Source organism: Miniopterus natalensis, chromosome 19 (genome assembly GCF_054644295.1).
Source record: "Miniopterus natalensis isolate mMinNat1 chromosome 19, mMinNat1.hap1, whole genome shotgun sequence".
Lineage (NCBI taxonomy): Eukaryota > Metazoa > Chordata > Mammalia > Chiroptera > Miniopteridae > Miniopterus > Miniopterus natalensis.
Window position 1 is genome coordinate 25563461 of NC_142099.1, and position 26584 is coordinate 25590044.

The 26584-nt window shown below is 36.2% G+C and overlaps 1 protein-coding gene across 4 annotated transcripts in view; it reads right to left on the reverse strand.

Moving 5' to 3' along the window:
* Positions 1 to 26584, reverse strand: part of RPS6KC1 (ribosomal protein S6 kinase C1) — a 110513-nt gene that overhangs the window by 42955 nt on the left and 40974 nt on the right. For 2 of the 4 annotated variants that reach the window (XM_087827858.1, XM_087827857.1), the window contains 2 exons: positions 12603 to 12718; positions 4389 to 4481 (listed from right to left, as the gene is read on the reverse strand). In XM_087827858.1, the coding sequence (XP_087683984.1) occupies positions 4389 to 4481; positions 12603 to 12718 (209 nt within the window). Of the gene's footprint in view, positions 1 to 4388; positions 4482 to 10466; positions 10529 to 12602; positions 12729 to 26584 lie in introns of those variants that run through there. The other 2 variants (XM_087827856.1, XM_016224606.2) reach the window with 2 other exon arrangements.

Consider the following 26584-nt stretch of genomic DNA (forward strand, 5'->3'; position numbering starts at 1 on the left):
CCTGGAACACTCTTCTGAGCTAAATCCTGCTCAGCCCTCCTTTCTTGGCTTTGCTTACTCTAAGAAGCCTCTGGAGAGCCCCACGCTAGGTGCCCCTCCTGAATGTTCTCACAATACCCTAGTGTACACTTCTCCTTCACCCAAAGCACTTTCACACTGTATTGTAACTGTCAGTGAATTTCTATTTCCCACTTGATTATAAACTCTGAGAGGGCAGAGATATGATGTGTTTGATTCACCGTTATATCTCCAGGGGCTAATACCACCCTTGACACAGAGCAGAAGATCAATAAATATTTGCTGAATGAATGAATGAGAAAACAGAAATGGAAAGGACATGCAGAGAAGTGGTGAGGAGGCATGCCAATTATAATAGTTTCAACACATATAAATTGAGTATCTGCTATTTGCAAGTCACTAGGCTAATGCCAAGAATCCAACATTAAATAAGATATAGTCACCAAGCTGCTGTTTGATATGTTATAGAGACGAATTCTCCAAACACATAGATCATGAGCACAGGACTTAGACTATCTTTTCTGTCTAACAGATGTCTGTAAATACAGTGCCAAAATAGATTAAATGTTCATTTTTTAATAAGAAGAAAAATGCTTGATCACTTGAGGGATATGAAGGCTTATTGTAGGAGGCAAAGAAATAATGTCAAAAGAAATCTTTAAAAGTTATATAATATAAAAATCTAGGCCCTGACTGGGTAGGTCAGTTGGTTGGAGCATCACCCCAATATGCCAAGGTTGTGGGTTTGATCCTCAGTCAGGGCACATATAAGAATCAACCAATGAATGCATAAATAAGTGGAACAACAAATCAATGTTTCTTTCTCTCTCTAAATTAAAAATAAAAATAAAAAATCCATTCAATGCTTGAATTCCTTCTACAATATCCCCACCAAAGATCCTTCGGCTTTTCCTGAATATCTCTAATGGCGGGAAACAAATAAGATATGAAGGAATCCAGTCTGCCTTTGGTCAAACCTAATTCTGGAAAGGTATCTAATCACTGGCCAAAATTTTGACAACTTATATTCCTTTAGTTCTAGTTGTGTCCTATATGGATTTTAACAAACAAGCCTCATCCCTTACTACCTTTCTCCCAGGAAAGCCAGACATCCTGGTTTGTCCAAGATGTTATTCTCGCATAATTAATATCCCCTTTCACCTTCAAGATTTGAACATAGTCCCTCTATACTGGATAGCCCTCAAAAATATAAACACCAAGCATGTTTTTATCAGGTTAACCATCACTCACTTTTCAGCTGTTCTGCGTAAGAAATTATTTGGAGGGCCTTCCCCAGCCTATGATTCTCGCTTCTGAATGCACACCACGTTATTTAGAATCCAAGAGCCCTAATGCTTAAATTTCTTGCTGCATATATATGTTAGTGAAGGATTTCCTAATCCCAATTGAAGAACAAAAACTCATTTATTTACCTTTGAATACTAGCCCAAAATACAGCTATGGAATTACTGTCCATCTGGCTAAAGACATCAGAGTGTCTTGAACAGTGGTGCAAGGTAGCAGTCTCATATTATACCAGCAGGTGTCACTCTATATATAATAGAGTATTTAAAGTTATTTAAGTTTCAATTCATTAACTAAGTATTTACTGAGTGCCCATTATGTGCCAAGCATGATTCTAGGTGCTGAGAATACAGATGTGAACAAGAAAGACAAAATCTTGTTTTTAAGAGCTTACGGTCTAGATATTAATCTGCTTTATTTACTTTCTATATAAAAGTTTATAAAATCCTATCTTAGGGCCTGGCCAGCGTGGCTCAGCTGTTGAGTGTAGACCTAGGATCCAGGAGATCACAGCTCAATTCCCCGTCAGGGCACATGCCCAGGTTTCAGGCTCAATACCCAGTCGGGGCCTGCAGGAGGCAGCTGATCAATGACTCTCACATCACTGATGTTTCTCTCTCTCTCCCCTTCCCTTCCTCTCTCTGATCAATAAAGATATATTTAAAATAAATAAATAAAAGATTAAAATCCAATCCTATCCTAAGGAAATTTTATTTTCCTAAGTTAATATACACTAACACTCAAAATAACCCATAAAGAGGAAATACTGTACTAAAGCAGAATCCAAGAAACTGTGCTCTGTGCAGGCTACAATAACGTATCCCGTGCAGTTTCTGGCCACAGCCTATTCACCCCTTCTCCTTCACACTTCAAGCCTGTGGAACACAGATTTCAGGTCCTCAATGCAACGGGCAGGAATTCAGGCTCAAGAACAATTCAAAGTTTTAGAAATCTAGTTACTCATGGTCTTGCAAAGTAGAGACTATGTCACATATTTTAAAAGATTATTTGCAAAGCTTATTTAACTCCCAGCGCTGGCCAGGTACTCAGCTGGTTAGAGAGCCGTCATGATACACAGCGTGGGTCCATCCCCGGTCAAGAATTAACCGACCAATGCCCAGATACGTGGAACCACCAAACAGACGTCTCTGTCTCCTTCTCTCCCTCCCTCTCTCCTTTCTTCTCTCTCTCTAAAATCAATAAATAAAGATTTGCTCTAGCCAGTTTTCCTCAGTGGTAAGAGCATCAGCCTGTGGACTGAAGGGTTGCAGGCTCAATCCCCAGCCCTGGTCACCTGTGGGAGGCAACCAATCGATCGATGTGTCTCTCTCATGTCGATGTTCCTCTCTCTCCGTCTCTCCCCTCCCTTCCACTCTCTCTAACAAATCAATGGAAGAAATATCCTCGGGAGAGGGTATAAATAAATAAATTAATTAATTAATTAATTAATTAATTTTAAAAGTAATAATAATATGCTTATTTAATTCCCATACATATTTCCTTATCTCTACTTAGAGAAATTAAACGTCACCTTCTAAACACCAAACACACTTTCCAGGTTAACAGAGTGAAGACAGTAATGAATTAAGCCTCGGCAGGCTTCAGGAATTCCTCCACTATCAAAGGGCCTTAGCTGCATAAATCAGGACTTCAAGGTGACTTACTCATGATTAGAGCATAGCAATGAAAGGACACACTTTGTCAAAATAAACAGGTCTAAGACAGGAAGCAGACGCTGTACATCAAAAAAATGTATCTGCCTGCACAGAAATCCAAGAAGAGCCTCGGAACTATTCAGTTCCTATTTTGCTTCTCTGTACTCTCAAACTGATCGTTCTGAAAGCTAGGGAAAACATGGTGAAGGCATTACTTCAGGCTCCAAAGTCTTACTGCGTAGAATTCTTTAAGTTCAAAATTCAGTCATATGAATTTATTTGAGAGAAATGATGCTTGTAAGAATTTAATGAGACACTGACAGCTTCATGTAATATCCAACCTATTGTTCCTTTTGGAATACCTCAATCAATTACTGTCTAAATGACCTGCGATATACTACATATAGTCAGTCTCAGCATGGAATCACATGCACACTTTAGAACACAAGGAAGAGCTCAGTAAGTTACAAATGACCACTAAGGTGCTTCATAAAAGATGTTAATGTGAAAAAGATCTAAATTAATTTATGCCTTAACATTAACTAAGGCATTTTCTTTGACTTTGAAAGGTAAAAGTAGTGGTTGATCAAATATATTTAAAACACAGTTTATTAGGTATGGTTTTTAAATTACACTTGTAAACTCTCTAAGAGGCCCAGTACTCTTTGTGTCTGACATATCTGAGATGTCACCAAATTGGGGGAACTCAATGGCAGATATCTCTGTCATCTCAGTATTTTTATTCCAAATATAAAAGTGTGTGTGTGTGTGTGTGTGTGTGTGTGTGTGTAGGGGGATTAAGTGTATTAGAAAAAGCACAGCTTTTTAAGTCACCAAAGATCTAGGTTTGATTCCCATACTACCCTAAATTAGCTAAGTGACCTTTGGCCAAGTTACTTGTTTTAAACACCATTTTCTCACCAAGATTCAAATAACGGAGTTGTGAGAAGGGTTAAATAAGTTGTTTTATATAAAATGCCTCGTATATGGTCTGACACATAGGAGGTGCACAATAAATAGTAGTTGGGAGGATGCCATTTTTCTTTTCAACTAATTATACTGTCTACACCAGTTAATGCTGAACAACTACTGGCTCCCAAGTTTTCGTCACTAACACAAAGTGTATCTTTACCCTGCTATAACAGATTTAAAAGACCAAACCCCTACTCCACTGAAGGCCAACAAATAAACAGGCACCCTCTCCTTTAGCTCCAATGCATTTTGCATGACCTTACGTGAATTGCTTAGATAAAAGCTTTTTCTCTCCTGCTTTTGTTATTTTAAAGTGCAGATGCATCTGAGTCATTTTCTCCTTTTGTTTCATATCCTTAAGATCCAAAGCTTCAAAGACATAATGTCAGCATGCAGTCGATTTATGACTGAACTCTTGAAGAGGCACAGAAGAATTACCTTGTCAATCACCCCAAGGACTCTGAAGGCCTTCAGCTCCTCGGCAGGGCTCCTTAGGTTCCAAGGGGGCCTTGAACTTAGTGATCCTGGAGGCTAATGGGAGATATCAAAGATTATACATCAATCAGGGAGGTACTTGAAGGAAGACTGCCTGCTGAAGCAAATGCCAGGCCAAAGGAAACTAAATTTATCATAAATCGGAGAATGGAAAGATGAAAGAAGTTTCTGTTTGTCTGTAATGTAAAATAAAATAAAAAATAATAAAATAAAAAATAAAGAAAATCAAAAAGGAAAAGCAAGAAAAAAGTTGCAAGTAAATAAATCATAACATTTTTAAAAGAAAAATTAATGAGCTTACAGTTTCTAGCACAGTAATTCAGTTCATAACTGTACAACTATAATGAAACTTTATAACAAATGAATAACTGAGCCAGCAATTAATCACAGCCTTATATTTACCTCAGGGGCTCAAGAGTAATTTAGAACAGAGAACTACAAACTATGTAAGAATAGGTAAACTTAGGGAGTAAGGGAACACAGCCATTCTCTCTCATCATGCAACTACAGTCCACTAGTGTTACTTTATAAATACATAGTATGTATTGTCAGAGGGACTGGCAGATTCAAGTTCAACCAGAAGAATTGCCATAATAGTGGAAAATTAAGAAACTCTACCATATAAGCAATAATTAATAATTATTAGAACTAAATTTGTTTAAGGTAGAAAAGAGATGATTTACAGGAGAAAGGAAAACTTCTTAAATATTTGAAAATCTATGTTGTGGAAAACTTAGTCCACTAGCTACAAAAAAGCCAGTGAACACAGGAAGGCATATCTCAGGACTGTGCATAATAAAAGAATAATCCTAACTTCCCATCCATTGATCTTGCTTTTTCCTGTCAGGAAAGTAATATTAGATAGGATAAACTCCAAACACACCTCCATTTCACATATATAACCAGAAGGCAATGCTATATTAATCCTTGTACTAAAATGCTGATGCTACAAAGGGTGACAGGAGACACAAGGCTTTGTTTGTTTTATTATATCCTCAAAGCAGATCTTTTTGTTGTCAAAAATGGAAACATGATTCCCCCATGAGTGGAAGATAAATATCCTGGTTAATCAATTGTGATGATTAACAGTTACTGAGGCACCATTCTTGGTACTCAAGTGCTTGTGCAGACCAATATCACCAGACAGGAAGCTCCTTGAGAACAGGAAATGTGTCTTACTCATCTTTGCTGTCATAATGCCTAGCGTGTTAGCTGAAAGGAGAGGGGAGGAAGAGAGGAGAGAAACAAGAGAGGGACATTGCATAGATAAATCAGGCGTCATTTACAAATGGAAAAATTTACTTGTGAAATTTTCTAAAAGCAGCAATTCATTTTGTTGTTGTTGTTTATTTGTATTTATAGGTTCAGCAAGCAAATACTAACTTCAATATGCCTGAAGAAGTAACGTTTGATTTAAAAAAGACAACTTTTTGGAAACACTTGAGAATGTTGGTGATAAAAACAATTGAACTGGATAATAGTTTTAAATGGATTTAATTTATACATCTAGGATATGTTTCAAAAATACTTACTAATATTTCATGAGATGCTGAGCTAGATGACATAAAAAATAAAAATAAAACAACAGATACATCTCTGTCTCCCCAGAAGCTTAAAATCCAAGAATTTTTAAGAATACAAAAACACTTAGAAGGGTATTTTAATAAACATATAACAAAAATAGTCTCTTCTATCTTAATTTACATAATTTCATCTTTCTCCCTCACTCTGCCCTGAGTGTAGAGTACTTATAAGAAGTTATTATAATCCTCATTTTACAGATAAATAAAGGGAAGCTCAGAATAGCTGAGTGTTTGTGGTCAGAAAGAACAGTGGAAGATCCTAGCCTAGACCCCAACTCTACTGCTTGCAGTCTTCCTACTATACAGCAGTCTGACAATCAGAAGTTCATTTCCCCCTACTCTGTTAACAAGAAAGGGCAAGGCCCTGGCCAGGTGGCTCAGCTGGTTGGAGTGCTGCCCCACACACCAGAAGGCTGCAGGTTCGATTCCTCATCAGGGCACATACCTAGGTTGCTGGTTCGATTCCTGGTGGGGCACTTATGGGAGGCAACCAATTGGTGTTTCTCTTTCACGTTGATGTTTCTCTCTCCCTCCCTCTCTGAAATCTCATCCTTGGGTGAGGATAAAAAAAAAGAAAGAAAGAATATGGAGTGCTTGTGATTTTGGTAAACGAAATGTTGAGGAACGTTTATAGAGGCAAAACGAATAAGTGATCATTTATCCATTACATTCATCTTTGAAAATAAGGCCAAATGTGTCTAGCATCCCTATCTCGTACTTGTACGTTCTTTTTTTTTAAGTTTTTATTTATTGATTTTAGAGCGAGAGGAAGGGAGGGAGGGAGGGAAAAACATCAATTTGTTGTTTCACTTACTTATGTATTCTTTGGTTGATTCTAGTATGTGCCCTGACCGGGGATTGAACCCGCAACCTTGGTGTATCAGGGTGATGCTCTAAGCAACTGAGCCACCCAGACAGGGCTCCTTGTACCTTCTCATTCACTGATGTCATTGGATCAGTTTCCAAAAGAAAGTTATCAGTTCACTTTAGCAATCTCAACAGCAGCAATAGCAAACTACAAAAGCTCTACTGCACCTTTCAATAAATAATTACTGTGTGCCACTATGTGCATGATAACTAAAGAGGATCTAAATCATCAAAAGGCATAGTCTTTAGCTTCAAGAAGTTTACAGTTTATTTGAGGAGATAAGCCAAATACATGAAAAGGTAAATAGCAATTAAACTTTTTCTAAAAATACAATAGAGACAAATCACTAGTTAGTGTATGACAAACTGGTCGCAGAAGGAAGTGGAACGAAAGGTGATTTTAAATGCTGTGTAGAAATTAGGTTAGGGAAAGGATATTACATATAGAATTGGGAGGAAACTGGCCTGGCTGGGGGGAAATGGTCAAATTGTAGAACTGAGGAAAATAAAATTACATTTAGGGTCAGTCAGCTTTAACAGGATTTGAATGCCGGGAAGAAAAGTTGAAACTATATTCTCCAAGTCTAGAAAACAAGTTTCTGTATGAGAAACAACCCAGGGAAAACAGTGATTTAAGACCGTTACTTTTGCAAGGACAGGAATGGTGAAATTGTAATGGCGGAAGACCAAGGTAAAGTGATCATTAAAGTTCTTTTTCTACTTTAACCATCTGTACAAGTTAAAGATCAAAGAAATGAACAAAGAGCGATCATGAAATAAAATCATCAATAAAAAAAATTCCTCTACTTCTTATATGCAGAGTTTAAATTGGGTAGAGTCCGTATAGATCTATTCCTTTTTTCACATGGCAAAGCGAAGCAGAAATCCACAGAATTTTAAGAACAGAAAGAGACTGAGATCAAGTTCAACTTTCCCTTTTTTTACATGAGAAAACTGGGAAGCAGCAAGGTGAGGCAATTTGTCTAAGATGACAAAACTAGGTAACAGATAACAGGGGATGAAATCTTACTTATAAAGTAATGGAAACAGCCAACGCTGTGGGGGCGGGGAAGGGATCAGTATATTACTAGGCAACATGGCTGATTCCCTTAATTATTAAAAAAAAGTAGAATACTCAGTTATATGTGTTACTGCAGCAGATGCCTAGAGAAGCAAGCAGCAGTGTAGTCATCTATATCAAAACTAAATACAGCGGGGGAGGAGGGGGGAGAGAGAGGCAAGAATATTGATGACCCAACAGTCTTCAAAACCAAGCACAGCAAGTACGTATCACTCACCGGCTCAAGCCCAGGGAGACATCTCTGTGAATCCCACACTCTCTCACTACACAGAGCTCCTGGGCAGCCACTACTGCGGGTTAGAGTTGGCACAACAGTAAAACCTATTCACTATTCCTGTTCTGCATTTTCTAAATGACTAGGTGAAGCTTACCTTTGTTTTTATTTTAAAGGGGTTTTTTTAATTGCTGTTTATCCTGCCCACGGTCTTTTTCACTTGATATTATTCCCTGTCCTCAATGTGATCTATACCTATTCTTATCAAGCTGTTAGTACGATATTTCTCAAACTTTAACATATATGTACGTTGCCTGAGGACCTTGTTAAAATGGAGATTCAGATTCACTCAGTCTGGGGGGACCCTAAAATTCTGCATTTCCAACAAGGTCCCAGGTAATGTGATGCTACTGGTCCAGCAACCACATTTGAAGTAGGGTTAGCTGTTTCTCCTTAAATAATCTGAGAGTAAGTCACCATTACTTGGAAGGAAATAAGTAATCAAAGGCAAAAGAAAAATACTGCAAAGAACTTATCTAGAACCCACACTCTGAACCCTGATAGCTAACTACACTAGTTTCTGAACTTGGCTTCATCTGTAGATTTTTGGCTTTGCCAAGACTTTCATTAGGAGCTATTAACCCTCAATACCCAGCCTCCTAAAGCCTCTCTTAGATCACATTTCAAGCATGACTCTTTATTTTTTTGTTAATTTATCTTTATTGTTGAAAGTATTACAGATGCCCCCTATTCCCCCATTGACCCATCCACCCTGCACCTGCCCCCCCAGGCCCACTGTACTATTGGCTGTGTCCATGGGTTATGCATATATGCATATAAGTCCTTTGGTTAATCTCTTCCCACACTTCCCCTCCCCCCTTCCCTCTGAGATTCCTCAGTCTGTTCCCTGCTTCCATGTCTCTGAATCTATTTGTTCGTCAGTTAATTTGTTCATTAGATTCCACATATGAGTGAGATCATGTGATCCTTGTCTTTCTCTGCCTGGCTTATTTCACTTAGCATAAAACTCTCCAGGTCTCTCCATGCTGTCTCAAAAGGCAAGGGATCCTTCTTTTTTACAGCTGCATAGTATTTCATGGTGTAAATGTGCCCCAGCTTTTCACTGAAGTCCTATTACTGATCTGGAATACCCCTGACTGCCAGCTCTGCTTTCTCATGTCTAACTAAGGGTGATACAAACTCATTTTAAATATTTTTCTCTAAAGAATTAAGAAATGCCAATAATACCAGCAAACAAATTGCACAACAGAAAACTATTTTCAATATCATTATAGCAATTATATTCAAAATCTACAAAATAATCAGGGAAGGCATACATTCTATATGTTAATTTTCACTCACACCTGATAATTGCATGACAAAAAAATATATTTACACTTTAGAAACTACACAGTCTTTGATGTCCTAAATTTAGACTATTTACCCTCTTTTTCTAAATTTCATTGATCTTGAGTTTAAAATTTCTAGAGCTAAAAATAGCAACAAAAAAAAGCTATAGCCAGTCTTTTCCAGGGAAATCCCCTTTTAATATTCATTCTTAAATCATTCAAAGTAATCTCCAATTTAATTTTTTAAAGTTTAAAAAACCTGTCTCCTTCAGTTAAGAATTCACCTTTACTTCAAACAAATATCTTTTCCTTTTTTCTGAAACTGTCCCTTTCTTGGCACCTCTCAGTAAAGAAGTAATGAAGTAATAAAGAAAAATAGTAGAAGAGAGCTTTTGCTCCTCCCTGTCCTTATTTGAAAAAGATATTACCATCAATGACGGGGAAACTCAGGACTTCTATATTTACTATGAAAGAGTCTCATAAATAAATTCAATAAAGCAAAAGCTTAAACCACCACAGAAAACTCGAGTGGAGTTAGTCATGACCTGGAGACCTATACCAAAAGGGAAAACAGTAATCAAAACATTTAAAACCAGAAAGGATCCCTTTATTTTCTTAATCAACCAGGCTGGAAAGAAATGTTTGCACATGGATTCAAAAGAGAAATAGTATTTGCTTTGCAAAGAATTTAAGAGCTAAGAGGTCCTCAGAAATCATTTATACCAGTCCTCTCACTGTGTTCATTGAAAGGAAGGCCCAAAGAAAGTTAACGGAGACAAGTAATGAATTCACCAAGCTGATCAAAAACCTCTAAAAGAAATTTAAGTTCAATTCTAGACAAGAAAATAATCAAGCATGTCCCTGACCTAATAAGGGCCAAGTTTACTAGAATAAAATACAAAATGAAAATAAAAAGAAATTGCTTACCATAAAAGAAAAACATCTTGTTCTAGCAAGACAACCTCTCCTCTAGTCTTCTTGCCTAAAAACTGAAAAAAATTCCTAGTATATCAAATCTGGTACCCCTCTTGACCCTTTCTGATCCAAGTTCCCGTTATTCCACACAGCTCTTACCATTCTCTCTTTTATTTTCTGAATTAGGTACATATTTTGGGTCTCAATTATGCTATAGGGTTTGCAAGAGCAGAGACTGTCATCATCTTTTGTATGACTCCAAAATGTACCTAGTTTGCTTTTGTAGACACAGAGTCTTAATAGATGCTTAGTGAGTTAATATAAAACCTAATACAACCAACTTTCCTACAGTATACCTCTTTAGTTTTATTTTCATTAAAAGCTATGCTTGAAGGGAAATTCTGACTGACATACTTCATGGTTCCTTTCTCCAAGTCAAAAACTATACAGTTAGTTTTATACATTTATTTTCCTAATAAATTATTGCTCATAAAAGTGATTATGAGGAACTGTAACAGGGGGTGCAAAAGCAGGGAGTTTGAATGAATAAGTGCAGGTAAAATATTCAAAGTTACTGTTAATGGAAAGAACAGAATACTGGTAACTTTGACTCTGTAAAACTTTTAGAATATTTACATACAAGATGATTTAATAAAACAAGTAAGTTCATACAGACCCATCCTATTTAATACATTTATAATGTCCCTAAAAATAGAATGGAGAATATGCACATCGGGATTGCACACCTGGGGGGTTGCCAACTCCACAAACAATAAGAATTGAATTCAAAGTAATCTTCAGATAAATAGTTCATTTTAAAAAGATATAATTCCATACTGAAGAGTTAAAGGAATTAAACAATGTAATTAAAACAATAATAGAAATAGGAAAAGATTGATAAACAATACAGAAGAGTCACAATAACAATCTGAAAATGAGTCAGCAGGTATCTTATCTAAAACATATTCATTACGTTAGAACAAGTCACAAAAGTATAATGCTTCTAAGCTGGAATATAATCATTTTGTTCCAAAAGGAACAGATAAGTATACTTTTGATAACTGAATGTTTTAAAAGGTCACACAGGAAATGAAAAGGGTTCAGAAAAACAGCAACGAAGAGTTTTAATGGTCCAACAAATCAAGATTAAATATTGGGCTGTTTTTTAACTAGAAAATTGAAATATTTTATAATTTTCAAAAGGTATATAAAGCATAAAAAAAAAAGATAAAGTTTATAAAGCAGTACACAAGAGGAGATGAAAAATAAGGGGAAAACTTATTAATCTAGTCTTATAAGTTTGGCTTATAGGAGGGTCTCTTTACAAGGTGGGCACCTGATTGGTATTTGTGTGTGTGTGTGCGTGTCCATTTTTTGGGTGATTTAGTTAAACTCAATGAATCCTAACAAGAACCCAGCATGGAATTACTACAATCCTCATCATTCAGATGTAGCAACTGAAGCTACGAGGTGGTTGAGCATCTTGTCCAATCTTCCATGGCTTCTGGGGATCTGAACAAGCCTGCCTGCCTCTTAGATCAATTAAGAAAATAAATACTTTCTCCCATCTCTAGGAGATATGATTCTTAAATTGCATCAAAAAAACTTTGTTTAATATAAAGAAAAAAATAACAGAAAAGTTTTTTCCAGAAACATGCCAAATCAGATAGATAGGATATAAACCAGTAATATTGAGCCACAATGTTTCAAGCATTCGTCTGCTTTTGAGACAAGACAAAGGGCGGTCCCAAATAATCTAAACATCCCTTCATAATTCTGGGTAATCAGATGCAGCTACTTGCAGGATTTAGGCTTAAATGGTTAGTTTTAGCACGAATCAATGAAACTGTACAGGAATTGTATGAGAATCGTAATTTAACTTAAAAAAATTTCAAATACAATTCCATATAAATTAGGTTATTAGGGGTAGAGTAAGAATAAAGGGCCGAGAAAAAGAAGTAGAAAACAAGCCCCATTTTATTCCACTTTTGGTGGTTTGCTTTAATGCTTTTCTTTCACCAATAACTGAAGAAAATTACTGATAAAATTCCAAAGACCAAAATTCTCAAACACTCTAATTAGAAATAAAGCTGAGAGGCAAGGCAGCAAAAGTGGCGAAAGGCAATGCACACGAAACATAAGACATACCTGAGATGCATCATCCAACCGAGGTTTTCTGTAAAAGCTCGAGAGGCTCTCGGCCCGCATGAGATACTCTGCTGTTCTTTTCTTCACAGCTTCTCGCCGACTAGGGCTGGATTCTCCTAAAAGGGGAAAACAAAACTCAGGACAGGGGAAAATAAATACATTTTCTTTTTTCAAACCTGAAGAGTAACCTCCCATTACCCAATGCACCACTGCTTCACATTTCTAACTGAAAAGAAGAGAGATTCAAAACTTGAACAGACATCGAAGTTATTAATACAGCAAGGTCTAAGTATTTTTTATTTGTCAATTGCAGTTGACATTCAATATTGTTTTATATTAGTTTCAGGTATACAGCAATAGTGGTTAAACATTTATATAGTTTAGGAAGTGGTCCCCCCAATAAGTCTAGTACCCACCTGGTACCATGTATATGTATTATATGATTGACTATATTTTCTATGCTGTACTTTCCATTCCCAAGCAAGGCCTAAATAATACCTACACGAATTTTATTTATCCAAATTCTGAAATTCTCCTACTGAAATATGTACACAGAGATTTCAACATTATTTTGTAAGAGGGGTAGATATGTAAGAAATGTAGTGTAAAAAGCTCTGCAGATAAAACACTAGCCTAGTCCAGACAGTTGTCTAACTCAACAAATAGTACTAAGTACAATAGATGTTTAATAAAAGCTATGACATGGATATGATATGCTGTAAAAGTACCACCAAACTGAAGAATACAATTATTTAGGGTAACTCTGAATTCACTCTAATTGATTTTTGTAAGCTTCGTGATTTTTTCATTAACAACAAATTGTCACTCACCTTACAACTGAAAACAAGAATGTGATTGAAATCCCTGTAATATGTAATTATGTGAAAGTGACAAGTCATTTATTTACCCTGTCTGGTTCTGTTTCCCTAAACAAAAGGTATTTAAAAGTTGCCTCCAGAACACTCAAGATCTCAAAAAAGAGGTGGTCCTACCCATGGAGTACTGGGCTCTCCCCTCTCCAGAGCAGGATGATCCTATGCTTTTGTTCATTTTATATGGTACTGTGAACATTTCATGGCTGAAAGTCAAAAACTTTGAGAGTCACTAAATTACTTAGGATCTCTAAGGTTCCTTTCCTAAATAATATTTCATACTATTCATGACTCATTTTTATCAAAGCACTTAACGCACAGTACAGTCAATAAAAAGGCAAGTATCAAATAGTGGGAAGTGTCCTGGATTACATTCCAGAAACCACACTTGGGGTAACTGAATTTGAATCAGGTTACTCCACTGATACTGAGCAGAACGACAACAGAAGCACAGAGCACAGTGCACAGTGCAAGTACAGATGAGCATGGAAGCAAAGACGAAGAGGAAGAACAGGAGGAATTGAGGCAGGAGCCTACCGGACACATAGCAGAGGACAGTCAGAGAGGAGGGGAGACGGGAGGTGACAGACACGCACACAGGAAAATGACAGCTGCAGACAGGCTAAATTCCACACTGTGTAAAAGAGAAGGGACCTGAGAAAAACTGGTCTCTCAAACATCCTTGTTACCCAAGGATTTCCTTGTAAAACAAAGGCCTTTGCCCATTTACCCACAAAAAAAGCAGAAAGGCATTTTTATTCATGGAACTAATGCAAATCAGTTGCACAAACTAGAATAAAAAGTTCTTCCAATTCTGTTATTCTACCCTTGTAGCTAAAAGAATCCAGCTACCGCCTCGTCACTGGTTCATCAAAAGACAAGCAATGCTGAGGGACTGGCCACGCTACACCTCTTCGGTGACAGTATGTCCACACCTGTATTCCATGGGAAATTTTAAGAGATTTTTAAGAGTATTTTGACTGTACTTGATTTTCGCCACCTGCATTGAATCTCCACATAAGACTCCACTTAGTCGCATCTTATATTCTTCTCTCTAGTTCCACCCTACAAACACTCCCCGGGGGCCTTGCCGCTGCACTCTTGGTCAAGCATGTGTAGTTTCATTCAGACTTAGCACATTAGAAAGAACATCCAAATCAACCTGGGTTTGCTGGAGTGAGTTGTTGTTTGTCGGTATTTCCTTTTATACTTTTTTTTTTTTTACAACTTTGGTCACATAAAAGAATATGCCTGTTTGAGATGGCCTTGGTGATTATATTTTTAAGTGCTGATTTATTATATTTAATGGTATTTTGTTCTTTTCAGATACAGCCTACCATTCCTGACTTATGCTAAGTGTTCTGCCAACAAAAGGCAACCTTGAGAGAACAGTGACTTATTGTCTTAAACATCTACCACAACTCGAGCCATGAGCCTCTCCGTGTATAGCACAAACCCGGTCAGTCAGTCAGGGGATCTGCTTCCCATTTGCATTTAACCAACCCCCTATAAATGTTTTCACAAAACCAAGTTATGTGACCCCTCCAAGTTCAAAGAGTCACCAAAGAATAGTAAAAGCCAAAGTAATAAAATTCATAACCACGCATTGCCTCAATTATGATTGTTTTCAATGCTGTTTAGCAGTTTTTCTACCACTGATAATACTGAATGAAAACTAACACATCATTAGATGATAAAGTATTAAATGCCCACAGAGAGCCTTCTCTTAGATTCAACAATTTCTTTCTGCTCCCTAATCTCTTTTTCTGTTTTGCAATTTTAAAGAGGAGTACCCCAAAAATTAATCATTCAATCTCTTCAAAACAACACTGCCTAGCCAGTCTCTTTGTGACAATAAACTCTTGTCAATAAATTAAAAAATTTAAAAATAATCCCCTAAGTGTCCCTTATGTTCTAATCAAATGGCTTCTAAAAGATTAAGATAAAAAGATTTTAAGGCCCTGGCCAGGTAGCTTAGTTGGTTAGAGCATCGACCTTATATGTCAAGGTTTCGGGTTCAATCCCCAGTCAGGACACATACAAGAAGCAACCAGTGAAGGCACAAATAAGGGGAACAACGAATCGGTGTTTCTCTCTCTCCCTCCCTCTCTCTAAAAATAAATAAATAAATAAATAAATTATTTTTATATTTTTAAATGCTAGAGATATAATGAAGGAAAAGGAATAAAGAATTAAAACCAAAGAGCTAAAATTTTACTTTGTGATATAAAATAAAAAATAGTATCTCCACAAACTTAAGAATTTTCTTATCTGCTGTACTGGTAAATACGGAAAGTACCCAACCCCCCCAAAGGCTTGCACTCACTCTTTCACTGGCTGGAAGAGACATCTTAAGAGACGTAGCAAATCTACGGAAGACTCTCCAAGTCCAGCATTTTTTTCTTGACGTTGTGACATTGAATCATATTTTTTCTTTGAGATGATGTAAAGTGATCACCAGAGTTACTGATTATAAGCAGTTAATTCTTCTCAATACTAAAAGTTTCACACATACTTTTAATGCATCTCCACCTTAAAAATTAAATTGACTTAGTGGATACCGGAATTACAATAGGCTCCATCCCATCTTTCTTCATCTCTACATTTAAACAATTCAAAGAATTGTGTCAAGCAATACTCCCAGAGGGGCCCATTTTTGGATACCAAAGAAAATCCTCCCCAGCAACTGGCTTTCTTTAAGTAAGCCACCACAGTGAAAAGTTCTCCATACCCCTTTTCAGAGAGATACCTAATAGTTACTGAGCATCTATTGTGTTCCAGACACATAGTCAACTCAATGTTTAGTCATTTCAACGCTGTCATAGAACATTACATATTGAAGGGCCTCAATAAAATTTTCCTGAACAAATGAATGGAAAACTAAATGAATGATTTTGCACCAATATTACATGGTCAGATAACAATACCTTTAAGCCTAGAGATGCTCCAATCCCCTCTTTCTCTAACTTAAACAATAGCTACACAAAATGCATGTCAGAAAATGTGTGTAATTATTGTCTTTATCATTTGTGTAGTAGGTGAAATGCATAAAAAAGGAATAGAGAGGAACATAACATACAAGTGGCATGGTTGAACAAAAAAGAAAATCTACATTTTTAATTAATTTTGTGAAAAAATTGTTAGAACAGTTATCAATGAGGAAAATACAGTGCAGATATTCTAAATAATTAAAAACCATTGTGTAAAATAGAGTGAAGTCTACGAACTCTTTTTATTGTTTGACAATTACAATTTTGGGAAATGTGTCTGCACAATGGCTGGTTATTTTTCAAATGAAACACATGTGAGACTACTAATGGCAACACAGTAAGTTTCTGAGGAAAAGCAGATTTATGTTGTCAAAACTTCCTAAGAGAACAGATACGCTGAACTTCTTTGCAATTTATACAAGACTCTATGTTTAATTATTAAGATATAATTTAAGCTATGTTGTATAAAACCAGGTAACTCAAGTAATTACAACCCTGGCCGGTGTGGCTCAGTTGGCTGGAGTGTCATCCCATGCGTGGGAAGGCCGCTGGGTTTGATTCCCGGTCATGGCCCATACACCTAGATCGCAGGTTCGATCCCGTCAGGATGCCTACGGGAGGCAACCGACCAATGTATCTCTCTCACATCGATCTCTCTCTCTCTCTCAAATCAATTAAAAAAATAATGATGATTAACTCTTTCTCAAAGTGCCTAATATTACCTGCTAGTACGAAAATAGCAGTGGTCTTCCATTTAGGGAGTTTTAGTTATGTTTGGCTTATTCTAAAATGCTTATAGATAACTACATTTCTTCTGATCAGAATCAAGGTCTTTTCCATAATCACAGGGATTAAACCAACCCCCTCATTTTAATGTTTTGAAACTGTGTGCTAAACATAGAAAAATGTGGTGATACTGATGACAGAGCCCATCTCATAAAAAACCCTTCGAGAATCCGCATCCGTCTCTCTGCTTTTGCTGTAGAGCAGCTGTGCCTCACACAGATCCACATGAATGAAAATATTTAGATGAGAAACCACCCACTTAGTTTATTTTCCATATGACTTTCCTGTAATTATTTTGTAAACTGTTCACACAACAATACATAAAAACATCTGCAAAAACAGGTAATTAATGTGTCAAGCCAAACTAATGCATTTTTTATGGTGTCCATGCTTCGTCAACTGTAATTATAACTCTTTTTAAGCAAATGATGATGTGTTTGTTGCAATGTGCAAGTGGTTATTTTAGATGCTCTGTTTACTATTCATACAATCTGAATATAAAACTCCACAGTTACTTCACCCCATACAGCAATGCTTTACCTAGCTTTTGGCAAAAGCAAGAAAGTGGTTCTCTCTTCTAAGCTATATTTTGTAGTAAACATTTTTCACATTAAACATGAAACTCTCAGCATAAAAGTTGACACCAAAATAGCCAACAACTCAAGAAACATATGCCAGCAAATGATTCAGCCAGACTTTCTTCCTTCAGTTGTAACCCTGCAGGAAGCACAGCACATGAGCCAATCGGCTGCAGTAGGCTAAAACCTCCTGGGTATCAGAAGTTTAGAAGGCTCGAAGGTTCATCACTGTTGTTAATGTACAATATCCATTCTATCTAAACCCACCAAACACACGTATCTTTGACATGAGACCAACAAATGAAGAAACAAATCCTGCCCAAAATACAGTTTCATAATTCAATTTATCCTGCTTGAGTTCTAACTACATGAAAGATCATTATCATTATTACTATTATTATATAATAATAATGCATATTAATAACTGTCCTGAAATGGAAATTCCTGAAGGCTCAAAGTATGTGATCTCTAAAGCTCTGTTTCCAAAGCTAACAAAATCTAAAACTAAGGAAGCACAACCCTGTGATTTTTTCTACAATCCTTTCTCTTTTTAAAAAAGGCAATTTTTAAAGCGTCTACGGTGATAACCTGTAGTATAGAAAAACCTTGTAATAAAAAACTTCCAGAAAACAAGGTTTTCTCTTTATTTATTTTCATAATCAAATCTTTTTAGAGCTAATACAGAATTGGCCCTTCCAGGTTCAAGTGTATGTAACTCTTTATTTTGATACAGATATTTCTAAACTGAGCTACTCCACTCTTCCCCTGAATATCAGCCACTATGATATGCTACCGGTGTTTAATCAGCTACTGGGATCTGCTATAGGTGTCTGCCTATCCCCACCTTGTCCCCAAAAAGAACATAAGAATTATAGCAAACCAAATGAGAGCTTCCTAAATGCCACGCTTAAGTTTTAGATCAAATGCTTATTTTAGAGAATGTGGAGCTGGCTGTGATCAAAAGAGAACAGAGTCCTAGTTCCAAGCATGCTGGAATAAGAAATGCATGACCAAGACAAAAGTTTATTTATTAAAGCTAAAAATCAAACTCGGGGTCAGATTAGCAAGAAGTCTCAACGCTGAGTTCCACTATTTATAAAGCTACAAACATACATGTAATAATGCATATAACTCATGCCATTTCTAATGGCTGAATTCTACACCTTGTGAAACCTTCGGGACAAATATACTGATGTCCATGTGGAGTATTGATAGACCAGACAGGAGGCATTTTAAACCTACTTGATATTTTCAGAAGCTACCTTAATGCATACTGGCTCTCTACTACACATACTTTAGGATTCAACTTATTTATCACCTCCTCCAGAAGCCTTCCCTATAAGCCTTCCTCCTGTTGGTCAAGTTCCCATTTATACGTATGTACAGAATCATTCTCATTCAAAAATGTTTACAGAGAATGTCCCATGTAACAGTCACTATGCCAGAAGATACAGTAATGAGAAAATGCCCAGCTTTCAAGGACATTACAAGTAAATAAAGAGATATTCATTCAATATATAATTGCACAAATAATTATTTCATTATATATAAGTACTTAAAACAGTGTGCAATGACAACAAAGTTCAGGAAATCTACTGTGGTCTGAACAGAGGTGAGGAGGAGACCAAATGAAACACAGTAAAGCACTTGAACAGAGCACAGATTATGTGGCAGTCCTAACATGGGAAGGACCTTGGTGCCTTCCAGGAGATAAAAGAAGACCACAGTGGCTACAGAGTAAATGAAAAGGCGTGGTTCAAGATAAGAATGGAGAGGGAGGCAGAAGCCACATCATTCATAGCTTTGTAGACCGTAGGATCTTTAAATTTTACCCTCAAAGTAATGGGTTTAAATCATCCCCATTTCAAGGCCTTGTATTAAAATGGTCAAATAGGCAGGGTAGCTTGGCTATAAAGAAAGCCTCGACAAGTTTCAAAAAACTGAAGTCATTTAAAGTTTTTTGAACACCATGGAATTAAGCTGGAAATTAATAACAAAAAGGTAATTAGAAAAACCTCGACCGCTGGAAAATTAAATAGTATACTTACAATATTCTTAGAAGTATGTTACTTAGAAGTAAATTCACAGGTGCAGTAGGCAGACCAACAGACCAAAGATGTCTATGTCCTAACCCCAGAATCTGTGAAACTATTACTTTACTTGGCTAATGAAACTTTACAAATGTGATTAAGGTTAAGAATCTTGAGATAGGGCAATTACTCTGGATTATCAGGGTGTGCTCAGCCAAATCACACAGGTCCTAAAAATCAAACAGCCCTTCCTTGCTGAAGATCACAGTGAGATATAACTGAAAGAACGGTCAGAGAAGTCCAACTCTGCGGGCTTTGAAGATGGAGGAAGGCACATCCTGTGTTCATGGACTGAAAGACTTAATAATTGTTAAATTGGCAATACTCCCCAAAGTTAATTATAGATTTAATGCAATCCCTATCAACATTCCAACAGCCTTTTGTGCAGAAAGCTGATTTTCTAAAATAATTAAAATTAATTTTTAAATAATGAAAATATGTCAATTATACCTCAATTAAAAATATAAGTTGACTTTCAAATTTACATAGAGTTATAAGGAGAACTGAATAGTTAAAATTTAAAAAGAGCAATAAAGTTCTCAAAGGTGACCATAAATGAAAAAAGCTAGCAGCCAATGCATTAGAAGGGAAGATCACACAATCCATGTCTTTTAAAATAAACAGTTTCTGGTTCTCTTAGCCTTACACTGTATCGCATTTTGTACTGAACTAGGAAACCCCCTAAACATAAAATAGGCCAGACAATATTTTCATATCTTCAGAGTTATAAAAACAAGCCAAATTAACTTTATTTTTATAGTTACACATTTTCATTTCTGGAATTCAGCAATAAAAAAATCATGTCACTTACTTCCCTTTATCAAACACAAACTTACCTCTACCTTTCTCATATATCCACCCATTCTAAAGCAAACAAGTTTATCCTTTGGGCATCTCATTTTGAAGGGACATCACTCAATTTTATTTTATATTTTTACCAAAAAAAACCCACAACATTTTATATTCACTATCATAGTATCTGGTACATACAAGTAATAAAAACTTGTTGAATGGTGAACTGGATGGATAGATGGTTGAATGAGCAAACAAGCGGGTAGAAAGAAAAAGAATGATTACCCAAAATAAAGTTTAAAAATATTAGATACTAGAGGACTTTTTGCTTCTCCACTTTAAAACACTAATCTAATTAGGAGAGAAGTGTGTGAGAGGTAGCATGACATAATGGAAAGAAGACAAGATATGAACTCTGAAAGACTTAAATCCTGGCTGAAACTCTTGCTGGCTTGTGTCACTGAGCAAATTGCTTACTTTGTGTATGTCTTGGTTTTCTCCACCTGTAAAATGAGGATTATAGTAGCTACCTTACAAACAGAGCAAACCAGCAACTTTTGCACCTACAACAAACAAAACCAGATCTCAAGTCAACTGTGTAATTCATAATGTAGCCCACAGATGGATGTTACTAACAATGCTCACCATCTGGTAGCTTTCTGTTTTAAATAATTATTCTTGCTAACTATAACTAGGTGCCAACCTTTTAAAATCACTTTATTAAATGTTTGCACTCTCTAAATTATGGTGTCCTAAGACAAAGCCCAGTATGATCAGGCACAGTTCAGCTTACAGGCTTGTTCTGAAGATTAAAAATAACATTAGGAAAAACCCCTTGTACAGTAACAGGCATGTAATAAATAATAAATTGTTGTTATTTAAACATATAATTAATAGCTTTATGGCATCCATTTGCCACTCTACATTATCACATTTATTCCAATAAGCTCACACTGAGAATACAGATCAATCTTATCAGCCACTTGCAGAAATACATAAATAAGACAGAAATGAAAAGACATGTATCAAAACATGCTCTTCAAAGATTCAAGTTGATTCCTTCAATCTTGACTTTTGGATTTTCTCTCTGAAATCCATAAAGACCTGAGGACCTAGAACCTTAATTTCAAGAGCCATTTCTAGACTGACTGAATAAGAAAAGTGTCAGGTTCAAAAGGAAAATTCAAAGTTGCCACTATCAGGGTATGCTTTTTCCCTGCCAGATGGACAAACAGGCTGTTGCTACTGTGTTTTGCATCTAGTCTCAGCTGTGCAAACACCAGTTAAGTAAGAAAATCATGCCATCTTTATCAGATCTACAAACCCAGAAAAACTCCTTTAGATGAACAGTTTAGTTAGGATAAATAGTTAGTATTTACAGTAACAAAATTTGCCGACTCGTAAGAACCCTGCATAAAAAGCACTCCTGCTTTCCTCTGGAAGATTTCTTTATCTGGATTATCAGATATCCAGAAATAACTATAAAGCATGCCAATCCAAACCAAGGTCACAGGTAACAAATCTTGTAGCAAGAGTTGAATTAAAATGACATATAGGTATTACTGGTTACAGTGGTGTTTCAGTAACAGTTCTGCCACACTAGAACAAACTTTCCCCAAGGAAACATCTCTTCTGCTCGTAAATGCCAAGTCAGCTCATAAGCTAGAACCCTCTATTTTCCCCAAATCAAAGAATAATGTCCGTTATACTCAACATCACACTGGTGATAAGTTGAAAGCTTTTCCTCTAAGATCACAAACAAGACAAGGATGCCCATTTTTGCCAGTTTATTCAACATAGTACTGGAAGTCCTAGCCAGAGCAATTAGGCAAGAAAAAGAAATGAAAGGCATCCAAGTCAGAGAGGAAGACGTAAAACTGTCTCTATTTGCAGATGACATAATACTACATACAGAAAATGCTATGCTACCAAAAAACTGTTAGAACTAATAAACAAATTCAGTACAGTTTCAGTATACAAAATCAATATACAAAAACCAATTTTGTTTCTATACAATAACAACAACCTACCAGAAAGAGAAATTTTAAAAATAATCCCATTTACAACTGCACCAAAAAGAATAAAATACCTATGAATAAATTTAACCAAGGAAGTGAAAGATCAGTACACTGGAAACTACAAATCATGGGTGAAACAAACTGAGACAAAAATAAATGGAAAGATATTCCATGCTCACGAATTAGAATCATTAATATTGTCACCTGGCAGTGGCTCAGCGGTTGAGCGTCGACCTAGGATCCAGGTGATCCGGGTTTGATTCCCTGTCAGGGCACATGCCCGGGTTGCAGGCTCGATCAATGACTCTCTCATCACTGATGTTTCTCTCTCTCTCTCTCCCCCTCTCCTTTCCTCTCTCTGAAATCAACAAAGATATATTTAAAATATATATATATTGTTAAAAATGTACATACTACTCAAAGTGACCTACAGATTCAATGTAATCCCTATCAAAATTCCAATGGCATTTTTCACAAAAGTAGAAAAAACAATCCTAAAATTTGTATGGAACCACAAAAGACCCCAAATAGCCAAAGCAATCTTGAGAAAACAACAAAGCTGGAGGTATCACATTTCCTGGTTTCAAACTATATTACAAAGCAATAGCAATCAAAAGAATAGAATATTGACATAAAACCAGACAAACAGGTCAACGTAACAAAACAGAAAGCACGAAAATAAACCCACACATAGATGGTTAATTAATTCATGACAAAGAAGCCAACAATATACACTAGAGAAAGGATAGCCTCTTCAATAAATGGTGCTGAAAAAAATGAACAGGCACATGCAAAAGGATGACACTAGATCCATACCTTACACCACACACAAAAATCAACTCAAAATGGATTAAAGATATGAACATAAGACCTGAGACCACAAACACCTAAAAGAAAACACAGAGGGATAAGCTCCTTGACATCAGTCTTCGCAATGATTTTTTGAATTTGACACCAAAAGCCAAAGCAACAAAAGCAAAATGTGAGACTCTATCAAACTAAAAAGCCCTACATAGCAAATGAAACCATCAACAAAATGAAAAGGCAACATTTTCAAATCATGTATCTGATAAGAGACTAATATCCAAAATATATAAAGAACTCACACAACTTAATAGCACAAAAACAAACAATCTGATTAAAAAATAGATAGAGGAACAGAGCAGACATTTTCCCAAAGGAGATATATAAATACCCAACAGGTACTGAAACTTAACATGACTAATCATGAGGGTAATCCAAATCAAAACCACAATTAGATATCTAGCACCTCACACCTGTTAGAATGGCTATCAAGTACTTGAGAGGATGTGGAGAAAAGGGAACTCTTGCACACTGTTGGTGGGAATATAAATTGGTGCAGCCACTATGCAAAACAGTGTGGCAGTGCCTCAAAAAATTAAAATACAACTACCATACAGTATGATCCAGCAATTACACTTTTAGGTATATATCCAAAGGAAACAAAATCATTATCTTGAAGAAATATTTAAACTCTCATGTTCACTGCAGCATTATTTACAATAGCCAAGGAAACAACCTATGTGTCCATCAAAAGATGAATAAATAAAAGAAAATGTATGTACACACACACACACACACACACACAGGAATATTATTCAACCATAAATATGAAGAAAATTCTACCATTTGCTACAGCATAGGTAGACCTTGGGGGCATTATGCTAAGTGAAATGAGTCAGACAGAGAAAGATAAGTACTATATGACCTCACTTATATGTGAAATCTAAAAAGAACTAAACTTTTAGAAACAGAAAACATACTGGTGGTTGCCAGAGGCAGGGGTAGAGGGTGGGTGAAATGGGTGAAGGCAGTCAAAAGGTACAAACTTCAATTTATAAGATCAGTAACTTCTGGGGATGTAATGTACAGCACGGTTACTACCGTTAACAATACTGTATTGTACATTTGAAAGTTGCTAAGAAAGTAGACCTTAAAAGTTCTCATCACAAGAAAAAAAATGTATAACTATGTGAGGTGATGGGTGTTAACTAAACTTACAGTGGTAATGATTTCACAATAGGTATATATATCAAATCATTATGTTGTATATCTTTAATTCAATATTATGTCAATTATGTGAATTAAACTGGGGTAAAAGCTTTTTTAAATAATGTCCATGTGTCCATTAGGAGACTGATACTTTTAAATATAATCCATGGAGCTCTGGCAGGTGGCGCAGTTGGCTGCAGCATCGTCTCGTACACCAAAAGGCTGCTAGCTCGATTCCTGTTCAGGGCACATACCTAATGTTAAGGGTTCGATCCCAGGTCGGGACGAGTACCGAAGGCAACCAATTGATGTTTCGCTCTCCAATAGATGTTTCTCTCTCTCTCACTCGCTCTCTCCCTTCGTCTCTCTCTAAAATCAATAAAAATATATCCTTGGGTGAGGGTTAAAAATAATTTTTTAAACATATATAACCCATGGACCAGAAGCACTGCCCTGATATTACATTTGACACATAACCATGAGGACTGAAACAGAGTTTACTTTACATACTGGTTAAAAATTAGCATTCTGTGAGAACAAAAACTGATCACATTATGAAAAAACAATAAAAGGCTGCAAGCAGTTAGTTTATTACAACTTTTTGGATCTGATGGCACATTAACAACAAAAAACAATCCAGTGCAATAATGGATATGTGGTTTCAGAAAGACAGTCATACTTTAAATAGGAAAAATATGTTTAAATGATAACATTCCTTAAGACAGAGGTCTAGTAGGTCTGGTATCAAGTTCTAGTGGAAAAATAATTCACCATCATAATCACAAAGTAACTAAATGATATATTTTTTATTTGCTGATATGCATTCATAATTCTCATTTTGAAGCAAAGATTTTTTATTTTTCTGGTGCCATCAAGTGGTAACATTATGAAGTGTTCTAGGGTTAAATGCAAATAGCTTTTAGACAAAAGAATCCCACTGATGTGTTTTATCCATGTCAATTAAACACTAGTGATGTTTTAGCACAAAAATTATCTAAAAAGAAAAGGGAACAATATCAGAGCCAATTGTTTGCAACTCATCCCTATTTTAAACTCCCACCAAAATAAGAGTTACGACAAAGAAGAAAAATGAGTAGATCTTTAATACCAGAATGCTCCACTAACAAACAAAAAATTCCAATAGACTGTGAAACTATTTGAAAAAACAAGTTTGTATCAAAATGAAATACATTATCAGTCCAACCAAAGAAAAATGCTCCTTCCTGAAACTCCATTCATATGGCTGTAAAATAATTATTTTTAAGGCAAAATCCCACAAGGACAAAGAGATTGAGAGAAAATATAGCAGCAACAACATTTTAGAAGCCAGAAAGTAGATGGATGAGTGGTTACAGACTTAGGGAAACTCCAGAAAGCTGCCTGACTTACATGGCACTAAATCTCTCCCACAGTTCAGGAACCGGTGGCATGAGGTAGCTGTGCAAATGAGAGGGAAGGATTAAAAACAAGAAACTTAGTCAAAATTAGTTAAAAAGCAGTTAGGATGCCACTTCACACACTTCTTCACTCCACACAGCCCAGTAGTCACCTTTACACCACGTTGGAAGAATGAACGTTTATACTCTTGGAAGAATACGACTCCATTTCTAGACTACAAGCGTAATGAGGGTGGGAATAAAGTGTTAGTAATACAGGAGGCTGCGGTAATCTGAACGGTACTAACAAGTCAAAGACCACCAAAAACACAACGGAAATGATAATTTGCTGGAAAGAAAACCACTGTAAGAAGGTCTGATGGACGTTGGATTAGTGTCCAGGAAGTCACGTAACTGACTGCAGCACGCTTCAGTCTGCTGCTGAAAGGAAAAGGCAAATAAACAAA